Here is an 18,845-nt window from a genome sequence, read left to right as displayed (position 1 = left end):
CGGTCAGCCAAAGACAGCTTTAATGTTCCCTCAGACTCTGTGCTAGAAGTGTGAGCTGAGGATCAACGTGCTCCTCTGAGCATCACGCTGGGGTCAAACCTTCTGTCTTTAAGGTGACCTTCATGTATATGTCAAGAGAAGATGACGCTCTAGACTTTGTGACACCTGAGGTCAAAACAGGTTTTCTATATTCAGGCATGTGGCGCAGGTTCAGATTCACACATTTAGCCCATAGAGTTCACACTGGACAAGCGGGGAGCATCTTCTTCTTCTTCTTCGTCAACTTCTTCGTCGCTGTGTTTTTCTTCGTTAACTTCTTCTACATTGTCTTGTTCTTCGTTGTCTTCTTTATTATCCTCTTTGTCGTCTTCATCATAGTCATCTTCTTTGTTGTGTTCTACTTCATTGTCTTCTTTGTAAACTTCTTTGTCGTCTTCAGTGTCCTCTTTGTCAACTTTTTTGACAAAAAAACTTTTGTCGTCTTCATCGTTGTCTTCCTCTTTAATGTCTACTTCGTTTTTGTCTTCTTTGTCAAATTTTTAAGTGTCTTATTTGTCATTATCTTGTTCTTCATCTTCTTTGTTGTTGTCATTATCTTGCTCTTCACTGTCGTCATCTTCTTCGCTACTGTTAATCTCTTTGCTGTTATCTTCTTAATCGTCTTTTTCCTCTTTGCCCTTCTCATCGTCGTCGTCGTCTTTTTCATTGTTTTCTTCTTTATTGTCGTCTTCTTCTTTGTTTGTCTTCTTCATCTTCATCTTCATGTTCTGTTGTCTTTTACTTCATCATCTTTGTTATCTTCTTCCTGTTTGTTGTTTTCATCTTCTACGTTGTTGTCTCTGTTTTCCTCTTTTATGGAACAAATTTAATAGGTTGAGAAAAATCTGGTTCTATTTTCAACAAACACTTATAATTTAGTCACATGAGTGAATAAATAGATGCTTCTGTCACATTAGCATCCCACTTCACATCCCACTAGCATGTTTTTGTTCATGTGTTTCCAACACTAACATGATTCTGGTTTGGGTCAGGCTGATTGCAAAGTTTCCTAAAGATTTTTTTTTTAAATGTTTCTCAGTTGTGAATTTAATGGGAGTGTAATTAAAAACAGGCACATGAGCAAAACTGCAGCACGCTAACACCATTTGCAGGATGCTAACACACAAGTAGCAGCTAGCGTAACCCTTGTGCCATCCTAGACATGTTTACATCAAGTCTGTACGCTAAACTTTTTTTTTTTCCAAGGATTTTTTATCTTCTCTGGCGTCCGTGGCAGATATAACATCCTGTCCACCTTTGTTATATTGATGTGTGGGAGGGATCACATCGATATAAGGGTCGGGTCATCTGGACCCCATAAGAGAGCACAAGGGATGAGAATATCTGGACAGTAAGAACCCAAATGTTGGAAAGAGGGTTTGTATCATTAAAAAGTAAATAAATGTAAAAAAACAAAACAAATCTCAGAACAAGGCCTGAGACAAGATAACATTTGTGAGAATGGAAATAAACGGAGGTAACCAAACAGAGTGGCTGACCAAGACAAAGTGAATACTATGGACTTAAATAAACGGAGGACTAATAAACTAAAGCAGAAACAGCTGTGGATAATTGACAGATGAAACCTGGCGTGACTGTGACTGTGGAGAACACACAACCTGAACACAAAACATGATTTAAGACCGAAAACTGAACTGAAACAATGGATGAATCCTCATAGAAACATTTACTTCAAGAAAGAAAGTGGACCTCATGTTTTATTTTGAGACAAAGGACCAACATTTCCTAGAGGATGACATTCATCTTTGTACTTTCTTTAAAGCGATCGTTCATTCGCATAAAGAAAATTAATTTCTTTTTAAAATTACGATTATTTTTATTAATTGGGACACATTTTTTGACTGTTTAAATATTATTGTTATATATATATATATATATATATATATATATATAATTATTAATAATTACACATTATATCATAATTATATGTGTAGTTTATATATATATAACTTAAGAATGTTTAAAGTTTTAACTAATAAGTGAATTTAATATAAGAGCAGATAGTGAAGCCGATTGTAAAAATCTTAACGTTTTAGGTATAATTTTGCTCTTTGAAAATATTTAAAGTCTTTTTCATTATGTTTTTTTTAATTTTTCTATTGCATATATTGAAGCAGGGAGTTTAGGCTCATAAATGTACAGCTACAGAACTTTATCTGAACTCTTCCGAGAAGATCCTATTTGATGATCCTCCCCTCAGAGTTTAACTGATCTCATTGTCCAAAAGTACAATAAATATATCAGTTAAATTACATTTTTCCATTTATTTCAAGCAGAGCTTCCTGGGAAAATATTGGTATTTAAATGCAACAAAACAAGACTTTATCATAGCTTTACCTTTAGAAATCAGAGCAACAATTTGTGAAATTCATAGAGATGTTCTTAAAAAAAACATTTTTGTATCGTATTGTGAAAGTTAACATACTGTTGAGGACGTCTAACTCTTCATTTGTTCAGCAACCAGGGTTCTGTGGAGGGAAATTATGCTTGGTAGACTTCAGCATTTGGGGTTAAAGCTGCTCGATGACCTTTCGGCATCTGGGAATCTTTCAGTGGTTGACTGCTTTCCTCAAAAGTGCTGCACAGACTTCCTGTGACTTCCTCCACCTGTGAGCTCTCTAGAACATTTCTACTAGAGATGCAATGATAGACTTTCTTCAGATTCACTTTAATCGTTGATTTTTTTAAGTCCCATTTTTATTTTATTATATAATTTTTTTTTAATTATAAATATGATTTGTGTTTTAAACAGCCTCAAAATCATAAAAAAATAAGAAATATTGTTTTTATAATTCGCTAAAAAGAAAAAAAACTAGAAATGAAAGAAACTTTTAGCTGTTCCTTGTGCTACGTGATAAAGCAAAAAATATAAAAATCTTTTTATTTAATACTTTAACAATTTAGACATAAACCTAATGGTATGCAGTAGGGATGCAATAAAACATTTTACCCACAATTCAGTTCAATAGTGTAACATACAGTTGGTTAATTTAAAAGCAGCAGTTTTTAATCCCGAAAGAAAGTAAATGCTACAAAAGTAGTGGATGAAACATTGGACCAGTTCACAAAAGTTCTTTTGAGTTGATGGTTTACTCAACTTAAACATTTAACTTCATAAAAAGTGATATTTTTAAATGTATCAAATCACAGAACGTTTGTTAATTGATTCAAATGTTTGATTTTTTTACAGTGTACACTGTAAAAAACAAAATCTGTTATAAAGTTTGTCATTTTAATGCATAGAAGTGTACAGTTTTTCAAATGAAACAGTCATTATTATGACAAAAAATGTCTTTTAGTATTTATTCTATTACAATTTCCAAGATATCAGCCAATAAAACAATAAACAAACATCCGGATTGGATATGAAACATCTCCTCGCAGCTACAATTGATATTGTCGCGCTGATTCATGTCATCAGTGACAATGATTCAATCCGCCTTAACCCTGTTTATCTTCACCTGTTTTGTGTAGAATCATGTAAAGGAACTTATTCCAGCTAATCACACGACCTAATCTGTAATCATAAAAATTAGAAAAAAAAAAAATGTAGCCATAAGTAATCGCAAATCAGTATCAGGCTGCCTAGCAACAGCGAAAACCAGATATTTATCACGTCCCTTTAATTATAGATTCACATTTTGACGGCAAATTTTCAAGGACCGAATGCTCTTGTGAATGTTAAAGCAACACAATCAACGAAATGAGTGTTACGACGACTGAAAAAACCCTCCATTTATTGAGTGAAAAGTTCATATTTTATGCACCGAGAGAGAACAGCAGAATCATTTCTTAATGACACGCTCTTGTATAAAGGGAAATTGCACAGTGCTTGCATTATTCATCTTTACCAACATAGAAACCATATTGTGGATAATAAAACACAATGAAGGATGGTCATAAAAACACAATAAAACAATCATATATTTCTTATTTCTCCCAGGATTTAAAAAAAAAAAAGTCCTCTGAAACAAAAGGGGAAAAAATCCATATGTCATAATGGAGATGCACAAACATTAATTACAGTGCACAAATAATAAGCGTGCATTATGGGATATTATCAAATTTGCATATGATCAGAGTACAGACAGGGAAAAAAGTCATTATTATTGCAGGAACCCCTCCAGTTCTACACAAAACAGCAGAGAAAACGGACAAAAAAAAGAGCATAAATAAGGAGAGATGGCTGCAACCTCCTGTTTGTGGTGAAGGCTCGGCTGTGATTACACCATTGACTGAATCATCTGCGAGGTCAGGCCTCCCCGACTTCGTTACCTCCCACTCCCCCCTTTGCTACCTCTCCCACTCAGCACCCGGGCCGCTCGTATGGCTGCCCAGACGCCTTGGCCGCCGTGTTCCTGGCAGATGCTTAAACACACGGTCGCCCCCGCAGACAAACACACTTCTATTAGGCCAGCAAAGTAGTTGTTATAGAGAAGGGGGCGTGGCAGCGACTCATCGTGTAGCGCTAGGTTCACACTGGACGCGGAAGTGCTTTTTTCTGCGACGGTCGACAGGTGCTTCTGCAAGAGCTTCTTTGTGTTTTTGCCTTTATGGGTAAGTTAATAACCTAAAAATATGACCCCATGTTTCTGCTAAGAAGCAAATAGTTAGTAGGCCTACACTTCTTTCATTCATCTGTTGTTGAGACACACAGAGAGAAGTGTGTTTGTATGTTTATTTTCATCCCTACAGTTTGTTTAGATCTCGTGTCAGTCAAGGCCCGGGGGCCGGATCCGGCCAATGTTATCTTGCGCCGGTAACATATTGCAAGACATTCTCATTCCCTAGTTGTCACATATTGAGGTTTGTGTCAAAAATGTACTTTTTAGTTGTCCCCAAGTCGTTGTTTTTTTAAGTAAATCAAGGCTGCCCAACCTCCAGGTCGTAAACTGGAAGTTGGGTCCGGGACGTGGACCGTAACAGTATCCTAACCCTAACCTTAACCTGGTACGGAAAAGTTGGTACTGCACGCAGATCAGTACTGGTACCAGATGGAGACCAGGCTAGGGTTAGGGCAGGAGCAGGGAACCCTGGTCCTCGAGAGCCACCTTCCTACATGTTTTCCAATATACCCCGCTCTGGCATGTTCTTATTAGATGGACACACCTGAACCAGTCCCTACTCATGACTGATTTCCTGGTTCAGGTGTGTCCAGCCAATAAAAAAAAGTGCCAGAGCAGGGTTTATTGGAAAACATGCAGGAAGGCGGCTCTCGAGGACCAGGGTTCCCTACCCCTGGGTTAGGGTTAGGGTAGCAGTACCAGCTGCATCCAGAGGTTCGGTCCACATTAAAAAGTTACGTTTTTTAAGTTTCAAAATTTAGTTTTAGTGTGTTCAGTAAATTTTTATCCTGTTCAGCCCGTGACCCAAGGTATGTGTTTGAGTTTAAACCCCTAGTTTAGGTACAAAAAAAAATAGTCAATCTTGATGTATTACTGTAAAAAAACTGGTTACATTCTGAAAATAAGCCGGATTTTCTCATGTATCTTGATGTCATTTACTGCCAGAATTGACGCGGATTGCTCACGACTCCTGCAGAAAATAGACCAGGCGGCGAAAGGATCCGCTGCACAGCGAGAGACTTCCACAGCGCTCCGCGCCTGGTGAGAACTACACCATAGGTTAACAAGGGCACCAAATGGAAGCGGTCTCCGTCCCGCGACTCTTCCGCGTCCACTGTAAACCAGGCGTAGGAGATCCATTGTGTTTTTCTGGTCTGGCCAAATAGACCAGAAATGATACAAGCATTAATCACATGGACCAGTAGAGATGCTGCAGGTTTTAGGGTCAAGGGGCCAAAGGAACTACAGGTGTGTCTCGTCTCTTTTGACTCATGCCGTAACTTTAATGGACATCGTGAACTCGGAACGTACCATTGTCATATGTGTGGTTAGTGAATTCAGAAGTACTTACAAGGCTAACTTTACAGAGTGCTCAGCGATCTTAGAATTTTGCGTGGACCACCTTAGGGTTTGCCCATTTTCTGCACTGAAGAGCTCATTTCTACCCAAAAGTTCAGTTATGACAAAGGGAAAACTCCTTTTAGGCTTAATGTTTTAGAATAAAGCTGCAGGCAACTTCTTTCTTTGGTTTCCATAGAAGTTGTTGAAAAACAGACGCTTGATTTGATGAGTTTAGGTCAAAACGTTCAAGGCTGAAGTTTGGACTTCAGCCTGGAGAAGGATCAGCTCCAGTCTTGCTGACACATTCCAGGTTTTGCTGGGTCTCACTTTTGCTTTATCTCGTTTAACAAATGTGTACAAAATGAATGTGTTCCGAAATGAGCGGCTGCAGTTAAGAGTTTCCCAGACAGTAAAAAACAGAAATCTAACCTCAGAGTCCAATAAACTGATTAATGAAAGTGCATTTATTGGTCCAGTTTAGTTAAAACAAAACACTGTTTTTAAGTAAAATCATTCACTGGCAAACACGGCGGTGGAAGAATGATGATATGGGCTTGTTTTGCAACTTAGGGGCCACACTAGAAGCAAAGTTTAGTCTAAGCAAGGACTTTTTTTCTTAGTTTTAAGACTCAATTAGTGACAGTTTTTTGTTTTTTTAAGAATATTTTCCGAGTAGATTCAGATCTGATCGACATATTTACTTTAAAAAGGGAATAGTTACTGATCAAACAATAAAAGTACTTCTTTTTAGATCCGAAAACAGATTCAGTTTTCGAGTGTGTAACATGTGGATTATCATTCCTAAAATTGAGTCTCTGTGTCTTAGCACCCTTCAAATAATAATAATACTAAAAAAACTGTTGTAGAGGAGGTGGAACATGAACATACTCGAAGGGATTTGTCCATTTTTGATGAAAGAAATGAATTAAAAACGCAAATGTGACCCCCGTTTGATCTGACCGTTTCTCCTGACTGAGTGGAGACGAGCAAAACTCCAGAAGACCTAAAGCTGTTTTCACACACTGACAGAGCAGGAGGGAAACCATGTGAGTGGGGGAGGTGGGGGTGGGGGGTCAGGGAAAGAATTCAGGAATCTCATACCGAATATGGGAGCAGACAGAGCTGAGCCCTAATCAAAACAACAAACTGTTCAGGATCCTGCTGCACACACCAGCCTCTACTCCAAGTTCCTTTAAGGAACCGAGTGCGAGTTCAAACCACTAAAATTTTCATGCTCTTTGACCTCTGACTGTATATGAGAACTGGACCCCCTCAGGAAGTTCCTGTTGGCTCCAAGATGCCAAGATCCAATAAACTTCTTCTGAGAAATAAAAAGCTATTAATCAGTCATTATTTGTATCAGAATTACCATTGTAGCTCTATCTTTTTCAAACATGTTCATTTGATGAACGGACCAATCAGATGCTTCAATAAAAGTATAACGTTTACATCAAATGTTGGAAATGTTTGACAGATTTCAAGTGGTAGGGGTGTGGCCTTCCAACAAGCTCATAATCACTCTGTCCAGTTCTCTTATACTGTCGATGACCCAATGAAAAAAAAAATCGCGAGAATTAAAGTTTAAGAAAATATTTAAGAAGCTGGAAAAACCACGAACACTTCAGACCGTCGTTGTCATGACAACCGTCAGATGAGGGGATCATGACATCACAGAGTTCAGTACCAAACCTCAATACATGTTATTGAACTCTATAAGTGATCTGCAGTTTAGATCGTATTATTTGATAGGAAAGAGCTTCCATACACCACCTTTAAGTACAAAAATATCTGTAAAACACAAACAATTTTAGACTGACAATATATATAAAAACATTTATAGAAGAGTTTTGCATACGTTTTGCATCTGTTTTTCTGTGATGATCCATGCCACCCACCCCCCACAGATGGCACAGAACATGTCTGGACTGTGTCACGCTCTGGAGGTTAGATTGCTCAGGTCAGCCTGCTGTCAGATCCGCTGATGCTGCCGTGACCCACACCCGTAACCTTCTGCTGGGATGTCTGCTTTACTGCCGGTGTCAGGCGGATGGGTTAACGCGTTGGCCTCACGCCTACGCGCACTAACAGCTCCAAAAGGCACTTTAGTGTTCGACGAACGGAGGACGTCGCTGGACGATGAAGGATTGATGCTCGTTTCCTTTCGCTGCAGCTATAAAAATGAGTTTTACTTGTAACAGTTTATTTAAAAAAAATTGTGTCATTGTTAAAAAAAACTGACTTTTATCCTATAAATTCTTGATGGAATCAGTTCTTAAAAAAAAAAAAAAAAATCTTTTAGTTCGTCTCAGGAATAAAACATCCTTCCTTTTTCAGAGCCGTGCCGAAAGCTGAACTTGGTGATTTGCGAGGGCGAGGGTGGGACGTCCTGCCTGTAGGGCCCTTTGGGCTGAGACCCGACCCGCATGGGGGTTGAGCCGGGTATCACAGTGTTTTCCCTGCTGAGGCTGAAGGCGGCGCCACTGCTGTTACCACTGGAGGCTTCTGACGAGAGCGACAGCTGCTCTTTCATGGCTTCCTGCTGCTCTTTGCGCCTCTCCTCCTGCCGCAGCAGCTCCTGGGTCTCCAGGAGGACACGAGTGTTGAAGCTGGACATGCCCAGGTAGCCGTTGCGTGGGGGCGGGGCCCCGGGGTAGCGAGGGTTTTCCTTGGAAGGCGGGTATCCCTCCGCTGGCGTGTACATCCATGAGTCCTGAGACGCTGTGCTGTGGTTTTTGCGAGGTTGCCTGAAAAAAGAGAAAATTGAAAGTTAACTAGAAAAGTTGCATTTACCTGGAATAATGCTAGTGGGAATGCTTTTTGCTGAAAGTAGTCGCTGAAGATGGTGAAGCTTTTTGCTGAAAATGGTGACGCAATTTACTTTAATTTCTGAAAGGATTTTCTGATAATGCAAAAGATATTTGCTAAATGTTGAATTTGCCAAGACTGGCAATTTAAAGAACTATGAAAGAGCGCTGAAGCTGACTTTCTGAAAAATTTGAAGTAAAATTGCTTAAAAATCCCTGATATTTGCCAGTTTAGCAAAACACATTTTGTGTGTTATCTTTGGGGTCCAGATGACTCCAACCACATACTGATGTGTGATTCCCTCCATGACAAATGTGGACAAAGGTGGACAGGATTCTTTGTCTGCCATGGGTATTAGTAAAACTCAAAAATCAATGATAAAAAAAAAGTTCAGCCCACTGTCTTGTAGGGTCCAGATGACCCACTTATAATGTAAACAAGCCAAGAAGAGTGGAAGGATTTTTAAATATGAGCTAAACTCCAAAATTAGCCCAAAGAAGCTAGATTGTTGCTTTAAATTGCAGGCTACACTCCAAAATAGCCAAAAATTCCTCATTAAACTAAATTAGCCTAAAACGTTTGGATGTTGCTAAAGTGCTAAACTCTAAATTAGCCCCTTAAAAGTTCAGTAGATAACAAATTAGCCAAAAATGTTATCATGTTGCTAAAATATTAGCTAAACTCCAAAATAGCCAAAAATTCCTCAGTGAACTAAATTATCCAAAAATGTTAGCATGTTGCTCAAATAGAAGCTAAATTCCAAATTAGCCCGAAAAAGCTAGATTGTTGCTTAAATATTAGCTAAACTCCAAAATAGCCCAAAATTCTTTAGTCAACTAAATTATCCAAAAATGTTAGCATGTTGCTAAAATAGAAGATAAACTCCAAATTAGCCCGAAATTCTTTAGTAAACTAAATTATCCAAAAATGTTAGCATGTTGCTAAAATAGAAGATAAACTCCAAATTAGCATTAAAAAACCTCAGTTGATGGCAAATTAGCCAAAAAAGCACATAGCTTAAATGCTAACTAGGCTCCAAAGTAACTTAAAATTCCTCAGTAAACTAAATTAGTCAAAATGGTTAGCCTGTTGTTAAAATATTAGTTAAACTCTAAATTTGCCTAAAAAAATCCTCCAGTAGATTACAAACTATCTAAAAACGTTAACATAATCAGATGCTTCAGTGAAAGCATGTGGATCCCGCTGGCTCCAGCTCAAGTGTTTGATTGACGGATTCTCCTGAACCGCTTTCTGTGGAAGGGGTGTGGACTTCGAACAAGCTCACTCATGACTGACGACTCTAAAAACGTAACTCAAACTGACTCGGACCAATCACTGTCAATGGGTTTCAAACTGGCGGCGCACTTATCAGGAAGCAAATTGGTCTGTTTCGTGAGAGCCAGAGGTAAGGCATTTTCTATGGGTGGCGTGACCCCTCACTTTGTCCAGTGATAATACATGCCTATGGTAGAGACCACAAAAATCGTAGAAACTTGCACATGAACACGAAACATGGTCGCTTCAACATGCGTTGCTGAGGGTGGTGTGTATAGCTTAACAGAGAATAATATGTAACATTTAATGGGAACGCTGATTTAACATTGACCTTTACTGGCTTTCAAATACGAATTCACAGTAATTTGAGTTCAAATGTATTTCTTTTCTAAGTTCCTGTTTTTTTTTATTTTAAGGGTTTAAAAAGTGCAAGTGTATTAGTTGGCCCTCTCATATTTATACCTCACCAAATCGGGGCTAAAGGAGGAAAGTGCAGAAAAAAGCCAATCTTTGGGTGTGTATTAGTAAAGAAGCCAAAAGAGATAATGTCTATTTTTACATATCATGAGATAAAGGGAAGCATGTGCTTGAAGCATTCATTTGAAACACAACATAAGTGGAGTACAAGGCGATCTGTGTTAGCGTGCTGCTGCATAATCACTCTGACTCCAGTGACATAAAGAAAAAAAAAATGGAAGCACGCAAGAGCACAAAAACAAATGCCTTCAGGAAAATTAGTTCCACGTAGTGAACAAACATAAACACCAAAACCCTCCCGGAGAAAAACGCTGGCTTTTATCTATTTAACTCCCTTTTTTGTGGAGCTGCAGATGGGTGCATCCACCGAGCGGACAGAGTAATGGTGGGCCTTTGATGCATCCTCAGAGCCCTGACAGGTCGCCGTGGGATGCACGCACATCAAGTGTCTCCATCCTGGCTAAATAAGCACCTTGCACCAAACGTGCTCGCTCTTTCTGGAAATTAACCTTGAAAAGTCGTTTCTGGAAACAGTTTTTTTCCCCAGGATTACAGTGCTCCTCTGTTCTAAGGATCCATTAAAGACTGGCATGTGGTGGAAGACCCTCGACTATGTCTTTTACACCAAAGGTGCTAAAAGACATCCCATTCACGCCTCGGTGACCCGGCGTGCGCTTAAAAGGTTTCCGAGCTTGCACTACTAAACTGCCGGAGCAATCAGAAGCTCCTGCTGCTTCCAGGCCAAGACACCGCCACTTTCCTGATATGGAACTGACAGGAGGAGACGGGAGGCTTCTCAACGCTCAAACATGACTAGCAGTTCAGTTAGGTGGAGACACGTTTCAGATTTTTGGTTAAACAGATCATCTACTGGAAGCTCTTCTATAATCCAGTTTGAGTTTTCAGTTTCCAACCACAGTCCAAAAACATGCCTCATAGGTCCATTGGTGACTTTAAATTGGTGTGGATGTGTGTGGGCCAGCAACACACTTTTACCCTGTTCAGGGTGAACCCTGCCTTCACACAACAGCAGCTGGGATAGGCTCCAGCAACTCTTAAAGGATTTTTTTATTTTATTTAATTTTTTAAATTTTAATTTTTTTAACTCTAAAAGGATTTTAACAGATTCAGAAGATGGATGAATGGATAAAAGGTACAAGTCTGTGTCTAATCAACACAATTAAGATCTAAAAATCATCTATAGATCTGGAAACGAATAACTTTCATGAAAAGTTCAAGCTATCTCCGTTTCAATTTTGAAATGGACTTAAAAAGAGGAGTCAAACTTTCAAAAACCATTAAAAAGTTGTATTTTTGCAGTGTACTCTTAATCACATTTGATTGATTGTTATAAAAAGAAGTCTATATAAGTGTCAATATCACATCAAGACAGAATCTTAATGCAAAAAGAAAAAAAAGTATTCAACTTTTGTCCTTTATTTTTTTGCTCACTAAACAGATAGGTCATGGTCAATAGGACGATGCAGAGTAGAGGATTATTATCTTAATCACAATCACCCTTATGGGTGGATCCAGGCTGTCTGCAGGCAAAAAATGAGCAAACTTGCATGGGATCACAATACGCCATACAAAATAACAAGGTTGTAGACCTGTAGAGTGAAAACGTTTATACAAGCTTATTCCTAGATTTTTCCAAAATTTTTCCTATATCTTGTATTTTCATACAATCATGTTTTTAACCCTGAAATCATGCGGACGACACAAGTAGCTTCTTAGTGCGTGGGATAAGTGGGCATACAGACTAATTGTTGGAAATCACAAAATTAGACAATCAGGGTGTAGTTTGTGTGGGGATCATATGGGCACTTGAGTATCCCCTGCACACCCTGTGAATCCAGTATTATTCCGCGGTCAGTAAATGTCTAGTACTCAAAACTTACTAAGAACTAGAGTGTAGTTAAAGGGTACCATAACCGCATCACCCGGATATCATAAGTGTGTATAACTTAGATTGGCCTTAAGAAAACTCCATGATACATTTACTACGTACAAAACAATGGTGCGTTCCATTTTCATATGTCTCTTAAGGTGGTCATTTGAACCTCGAGGAAACTGTGCCACCCAAAAAACTCGCAGTTCAAATACTGGTACACCTCCGTACTGGGGTATGTGACTTAAGCTTAAATGGAGGCTGGAAAGAACCATGGAGAGATCAACCAAATAGAAGATCATAGTCTAAGTTTGAGTTTTGTTTATTAAATGGAAATTAATTATTGAGGCCAACAGGAAAAAAAAAACAAAATTAAACCAAGATCAATAAATTATGAATGCTGTATTCCTGGTAAATCAAGATCATATTAGTAAGGCTATGTCAGGAGTCAGGGCTCTGTCTCCCCCTCTGGTCACTGGCGGGAGCCATCTCCAGAATCCTGAAGATACTACATCGGACACTCCCCAAATGCCACTAAGGTGACTTTGACAATCACTCACAGGACACCTAAACACTGCACAGAGCCTCACTTAGTGCGAAGTATTCTTTGTGCCACTCTGTCTGGATTAGTGTTTCTATCTGGACCTGATCTTCTCTGCTTATTCTCTGATTGCTGCCTGCCCTGACCCTAGTCTGGACTGCTCTAGTCTCTTCTTTGATGCTCCCATGCTCATGACTGACCTCTGTCGATCTGAACCTTATTTAGCTTTGTGGACTGTTAGCTGTGCTTCATTCCTGTCTGAACTAATAAACCTGCTGAATGTGGAACCAGCTGTCTGCCCGTTTGAAACAAGTCATGTTGTTTTTATTGTATTTTTGAACAAGACTTTCAAGGGACCAACAGATTCTATCGAGGAGTTTTTGTCATCGTATCCATTTCAAGCAATCACAAGTTGACCTTTACCTGAAAATAACTTTGATTTTTCTTCTTTATCTGTCTGTAATTTTATCAGGATCTGTTTTTCAAGATAAAGGAGCTGAAAAACTGATTGAAAACAAGCCGGTAGATGACATCCGACTCTTGTTTGGATATTAATCCAGCTTTCAACCTTTCTAAACTCCCCTGTCATGACAAAAAAGTTCCATTTTGGTCATATTTTCTGAATCACCATAAATGTTCAACAAATGCATCGTCACAGCTTGTATGTGAAGAGACCTATGCATGCACATCATGTAAATGCAGCGCAAACATGCATACAGTGTGTGGATGTTTGTGCATCTCGACTGTGTGTGGTTACAAGAGTCATTGGTGGAGGGGCAGCTGTAAGGACAGACTGCAGAGAGCCCCGCCACATGCTCTTTATCTGGGTTTTGGTGTCTGGGCAAGCCGCCACGCGTTTCCACCCCGTCTCGGCTTGAGGAGCAGCCAGCGCCCCTCATGTCTGAGCGTCCTGTTGGAGAACTTCAGCGAGCTCGCAGTACTGGGCCGCGCTCTTTTCAGGCTCGAAAGCAAACGGGAGGAAACTGATTTAAAGAGGGTCACCGCGGCGAGGGGAGGAGAGCGCTGAGAACACTGTTCCGCAGGAATGTAACGGTGATGGATGTGTCAGCAGATCTACTTCTCTTATCACCTACACTCCTGCGCCAGAATATGTCACGGAGTAGATTACATTTTCAGGGAGAGGGGATGGGAAAATACATCACGCCAAAGAGAAGGATAAATTTAGAATGACAGAAAATAACAAACAAAGCCAGGAAGTTGTGGCCGCTCTGGGTTTCTGTAAAACAGCTGGGAGGAATCAGACTTTATGGGAGAACGGATAAAAAATGACCATATTTTCTGCATTATACGGTGCACTTAAAAGGTTTAATTTTTTTTCAAAAAACAACAATATGCCATTTAATCTGGAGCGCCTTATTTGTGGATTGATTCTGGTTGTGCTCAGCAATTGTGAAAGGTACATGGTGCTCTGTCAAAATGTTAGTTTTTTTAAGAGTTGAGTTGTGTTATTGTAAATACACTAATGTGGCGGTGTCGTACTGTGTTATGTTACATATGTTGTTTTACAACAATCTTTGTTTTAGAGGTATTTGTATATATATATATTTTTTTACATATTGCAAACCATGTGGGGAAAACAGGTATTGTGAATATGCAAATGCAAAAATATGTCAGCGTGGATTTTTTTTATGTTAACAAAACTGCAATTTACTGTAGTCTTTTAGCTGTATTTGCCTTTTTTTTTTTTTTCTGACTGTCGAAAACAGGATTGGAAAATGCAGGTATTGTGAATCGCTAACTCGGCTAACGTAGCAGTGTCGGATTGTGTTTTTTTAATGTGTTGCCAACAATATTGGTAATATAATAGAGTATTTAGTATAGTATAGTCACAGTAACATTTGATTTTTGCTGCATCCGCCTGTTTTTTTTCCTCGACGAGTTGCTAACAGGATTAGATGTAACCTAATTGTAAAAACGCTAACGCAGCTAACGTGTAGCAGTGTCGGACTGTGCTTTTTTCCATAGTCTTGACAAAGTGGGAGTTAGAGAAATCACAGTAACAACTGTTTTCAGCTGTACCAGCCTGAAAAGGTTGGGAGTTATAATCACAATAACATTTGTTTTAGTGTTATGATTGTTTTTTAAACATGTTGCAAACAGGGTTGGGAGCTACGCTAACACGGCTAACGTGTAGGGTGTTCTAAACAAGTTCTAGAAATACCTGCTAACACAGTTAATAAGTCTGACAAATGGACCAATCTGACTCTTGTCTTGCTTCATGTGCCTATAGTTTGGTGATCCTTATGTATAATATTTATTTGAAAACAGACCATTTGTTGACGAGGCGCTTTATAATCCGGAGTTTCGTTAAGTGCAGAAAATATGGTAGACACAAATGTTCAGAGAAAAACTTCCAAAAACTCCTAATGGGCTCATTTTTTCCCAAATCTGACACGATAGCCTTGGAAATCACTTGGAATAATGTTTTCTTTATGGCTTGAAACAGAATCGTTTTGATCGGGGGATACTCGAAAAGGTAGCCGAGTAGGGAGTAAAGAACCTTATCTCAACAGTCGTGTGTTTTTTGTGTTTAAGTGCTTCTCTTTCAGGCTAATCAGTGGTTTCTCCATCCTACCAAAACACTTGTTTCCCTCCCCAGCCCTTCTTGCCCCCGCTTGCCTGTCACCGCTAATCCCGCTCCAACAACAAGCCTTCATTAGTGCTCCTCCAATCCTCACATCTCACAGGGTTAAGCCTGGCCGTCATCAGATAACCAGCTACCATGGCGTCTTCTGGAAGCCCTTATAAAGTTGGATGTTTTTTTTTTAAACCGAGGGAATGTCCCCTTTTCAGCTCAACGGCTGGCTGCTCAGACTTCCTGTTTTGGAAAAGAGGCACAGGATGAAGCGGTTCCAGAGTGGATGGATGGAGGTGGTTAGGGCTTGGAAGGAATTGTGGTTATTAATGTGAGGAAGCAAAGACTTTAGCTCTATAATGAGGAGCTGTGCGGAGACACGGGCTCTGAGGAGCTTTAACCCGGGTCAGGCGTCAAGCCTGAGCTCAAGCGACTCTTTGCTCTGCGAGATTACCAGAGGAATGTATATCAAAGGCGGTCTGGGCCGGCGAGAAGAACTTTCCCAGGAGACGTTACTCACTGAGGACAGGCCTCGAGGCAACTGTCACTTCACATGAGATGCCAGCAGATAACACCTTTGAAGGGAGCGCATAGATCACTCAGACTTATACAGACCGCATTGATTATGTGTCCATGAGGACCACGGATCTATAGTCATGGACAGGAACATGTTTTAATCGACCCAACTGCGACTGGTCAGAGTCAGAGGAGGAAAAGGGGAAGCTCATTATACCGGAGGGGGAAAAATGTAGATATTGACCAAGTGAGAAATGAAAAGACCACATGTTTTTATTCATTTGAAGGAAAGCCAAGACGGAAAACCACTATTACTTCATGGAGTCTTATCTAAAAGAAAAAAGCAAAGAACATGTTAAGTTTACTTGTTTTTCTAATCCTGTAGTGAACTTAAAAAAATGTCTGCTCCTTGGATGATTGTAAAAATTCGTCTCACTTGTTCCACATGTTCTTGGTGCAGAAAAATGGTCTAAAAATAATTCACAAACGGCTTCAAAGAGGAGTCCAAAGACAAGCAATAACTAAATGAACTGTTCTTATGGACCCATTTACTACTGATAATGATTTATCAATCAATGCAGATGATAGGCAGCTTTTTTTTGCATTTTCATTCAAAAATGAGTTGATTCGTTTGTTGGCTAAATTTATTCTTGCTTTTTTTTATGAAATTACACCTAAGGCCTTCATTCTATGTTGTAAAAACAGTTCGTTAAACATTTTTGGGGTTTCCACTTTTCCTTTTTTCCAGATGGATTTTTTTGTTTTTGCATCATTTTATGTCTAGTGTGTGAATACAACATGGAAAAATGACAAAATAAAGGTGTCACATAGGGCAAGTTGTACTGATTAAAATGATGCATGCATGTAGTCTTTCAAACTGAAAATACAGAGGTAATTTCAGGTAGTTTTAGGCTCTACGTTCTAGAGGGTTAAATGTGTGGAAACACCTATTGATTTCACTCCAAACTTTCATTTTAGAAGTTGGTCAGCTAACAGATAGTGTGATTGCCTTTGGGGAACTTCCGTTTGAGCTTTTAAATGTGAACATTTTCCTTCAGTGGCGGCTGGCCTACAAAATCTGGAGTCTAAAAAAAGTCTAAAGTGAGATTAGAAAAGCTTCAGAGAGCCAATGAAGGCCCTTCGTTGAGTGATAGCAAGACTCGCAAATACTGATGTTCCATTTTTCCCCAAGGTCTCAAGATGTTAGACACAGAAAACTTGCCTGGCATATCTTTGAGAAATATGCAAATGACTTAATACAGGAAGATTGAGAAGATGAAGAGTTTTTCTTAAAGCTTTGAGCTTAAACTGGAGAAGTATAGGCAAACACGGAACAGAAGTTTTTATTCATTAGAGGAAGAAGTGTCTCCTTGGGGTCAGCGACGACTCAGTGATGTAAAGTGTCAGTCTTTTAATTCAAAAACGATGACATTAAATAAATAATTTCACCCAAAGAGGTCTGCTACGGGTCATCCCGATGTGCGGAGATGAGTTTGAAGCAGCTTCGTGAATGACAATTCAAAAGGAAAGAGGGAAAGTCGGCGGAGAAAGAGGACACATGCAAAAACCAGAGGAAGGAATTGATGGAAAAGGAGAAAAGTCAAATGAAAGGGTTGAGAAAGGGCAGTGGGGACGTGATAAGTCAAGGGGAAGGGAGGAGGGCGGGCAGGCAGACGCGCAGACAGACAGGCGGACAGATGGAGCGTAAAACCAACAAAATGGAAAGGGTGAAGCGTGTCTCACCGCGGCAGGGAGTTGTAGTGCCTCTGTGCTTGTTGGAAGGAGTCTGCCTCGTTCTGCTGCTGTTTCTGTGCTTGAGTCTCAACCGTTGCAGAATGACGTCCGCTCTGAGATTCAGTCCCGTTACTCACCTTAAAACAAATTATAAAAAAATACAGTTAGACTTCATTGTCATATTAGAATATAATACACCTGATCACAACAAAAGACGCTGCCAAGAGTACTATTACACCTTGGGTCATTTGTTGCTTCGATGTGTCCTGAGGAGTCGATGCGTTTAAGAGCCGATCGGCCTTTCGAGTGTTCAGGTCGCACAACCTAACCTGGAGTCTTTTTATTGCTGCTGCAATGTGTTGTTCTGACACATGGAACATAAACTCTAAAGGGGTAAAACCAGTCAAAAGCATTTCCTGATGCTGTAGAAACGAACCATGGACTGGCTCAAGTGTAAAAATAGCCGAGAGTTACTGTGGTTACAGGAGCTATGATCAGAAGCTATAAAAAAAGAGACTCCTGTGAGGAAAACGAACAACCAAAGAAAATCTTTTAAAGCACTTCAAAGTGTCTGTCAGGCGGCGGCGAGGGTGTGTGATGAAGAATTAGCCGCACCTGAATATAGATCTGCACAACCAAAAGGAGAAAAAGGGACATTTTCATTTTTGGAAGTCAAAAAAGAACGGAAGATGGAAGGATGTTTTAATGTTGGAGAGTGGTGAAGTGGTCCGAGCTAAACCAGGACTCCTTTACTGATCCAGGATGGAGCCTTCAAAGGTACAGCAAAAGAAATCAACGTATGGGTCCACAGCTATGGGGTCAATTCATTTGCACTTAGTCTTAAACTCAAAGGAACACACTATAAAACTAGAGCAAATGAAAATAAAAAAGACCATTTTGAAGAATCTGAAAGAAATATTTAAAATTTTAAAGAGTACATTGGGCTGCACGGTGGAGCAGTGGTTAGCGCTCTTGCCTCACAGCGAGAAGGCCCCGGTTCAAATCCCAGCTGGGACCTTTCTGTGTGGAGTTTGCATGTTCTCC

General features: G+C 39.7%; 1 protein-coding gene across 2 annotated transcripts in view; it reads right to left on the bottom strand.

The window, feature by feature from the left end:
- Positions 1-5,198: 5,198 nt before the first annotated feature.
- Positions 5,199-18,845, bottom strand: part of LOC112151407 (partitioning defective 3 homolog) — a 438,282-nt gene continuing 424,635 nt past the window's right edge. For both annotated transcript variants that reach the window (XM_024280344.2, XM_024280343.2), the window contains exons 23-24: positions 17,811-17,938; positions 5,199-8,710 (exon numbers count right to left, since the gene is read on the bottom strand). In XM_024280344.2, coding sequence (XP_024136112.1) covers positions 8,272-8,710; positions 17,811-17,938 — 567 coding nt within the window. In that variant the 3' untranslated portion in view covers positions 5,199-8,271. The remainder of the gene's footprint in view (positions 8,711-17,810; positions 17,939-18,845) is intronic.

Source organism: Oryzias melastigma, linkage group LG20 (assembly GCF_002922805.2).
Source record: "Oryzias melastigma strain HK-1 linkage group LG20, ASM292280v2, whole genome shotgun sequence".
In the NCBI taxonomy this organism is placed as follows: Eukaryota; Metazoa; Chordata; class Actinopteri; order Beloniformes; family Adrianichthyidae; genus Oryzias; species Oryzias melastigma.
Note: the sequence above shows the minus strand (reverse complement) of the source record. Positions and strands in the feature narration are given on the sequence as shown.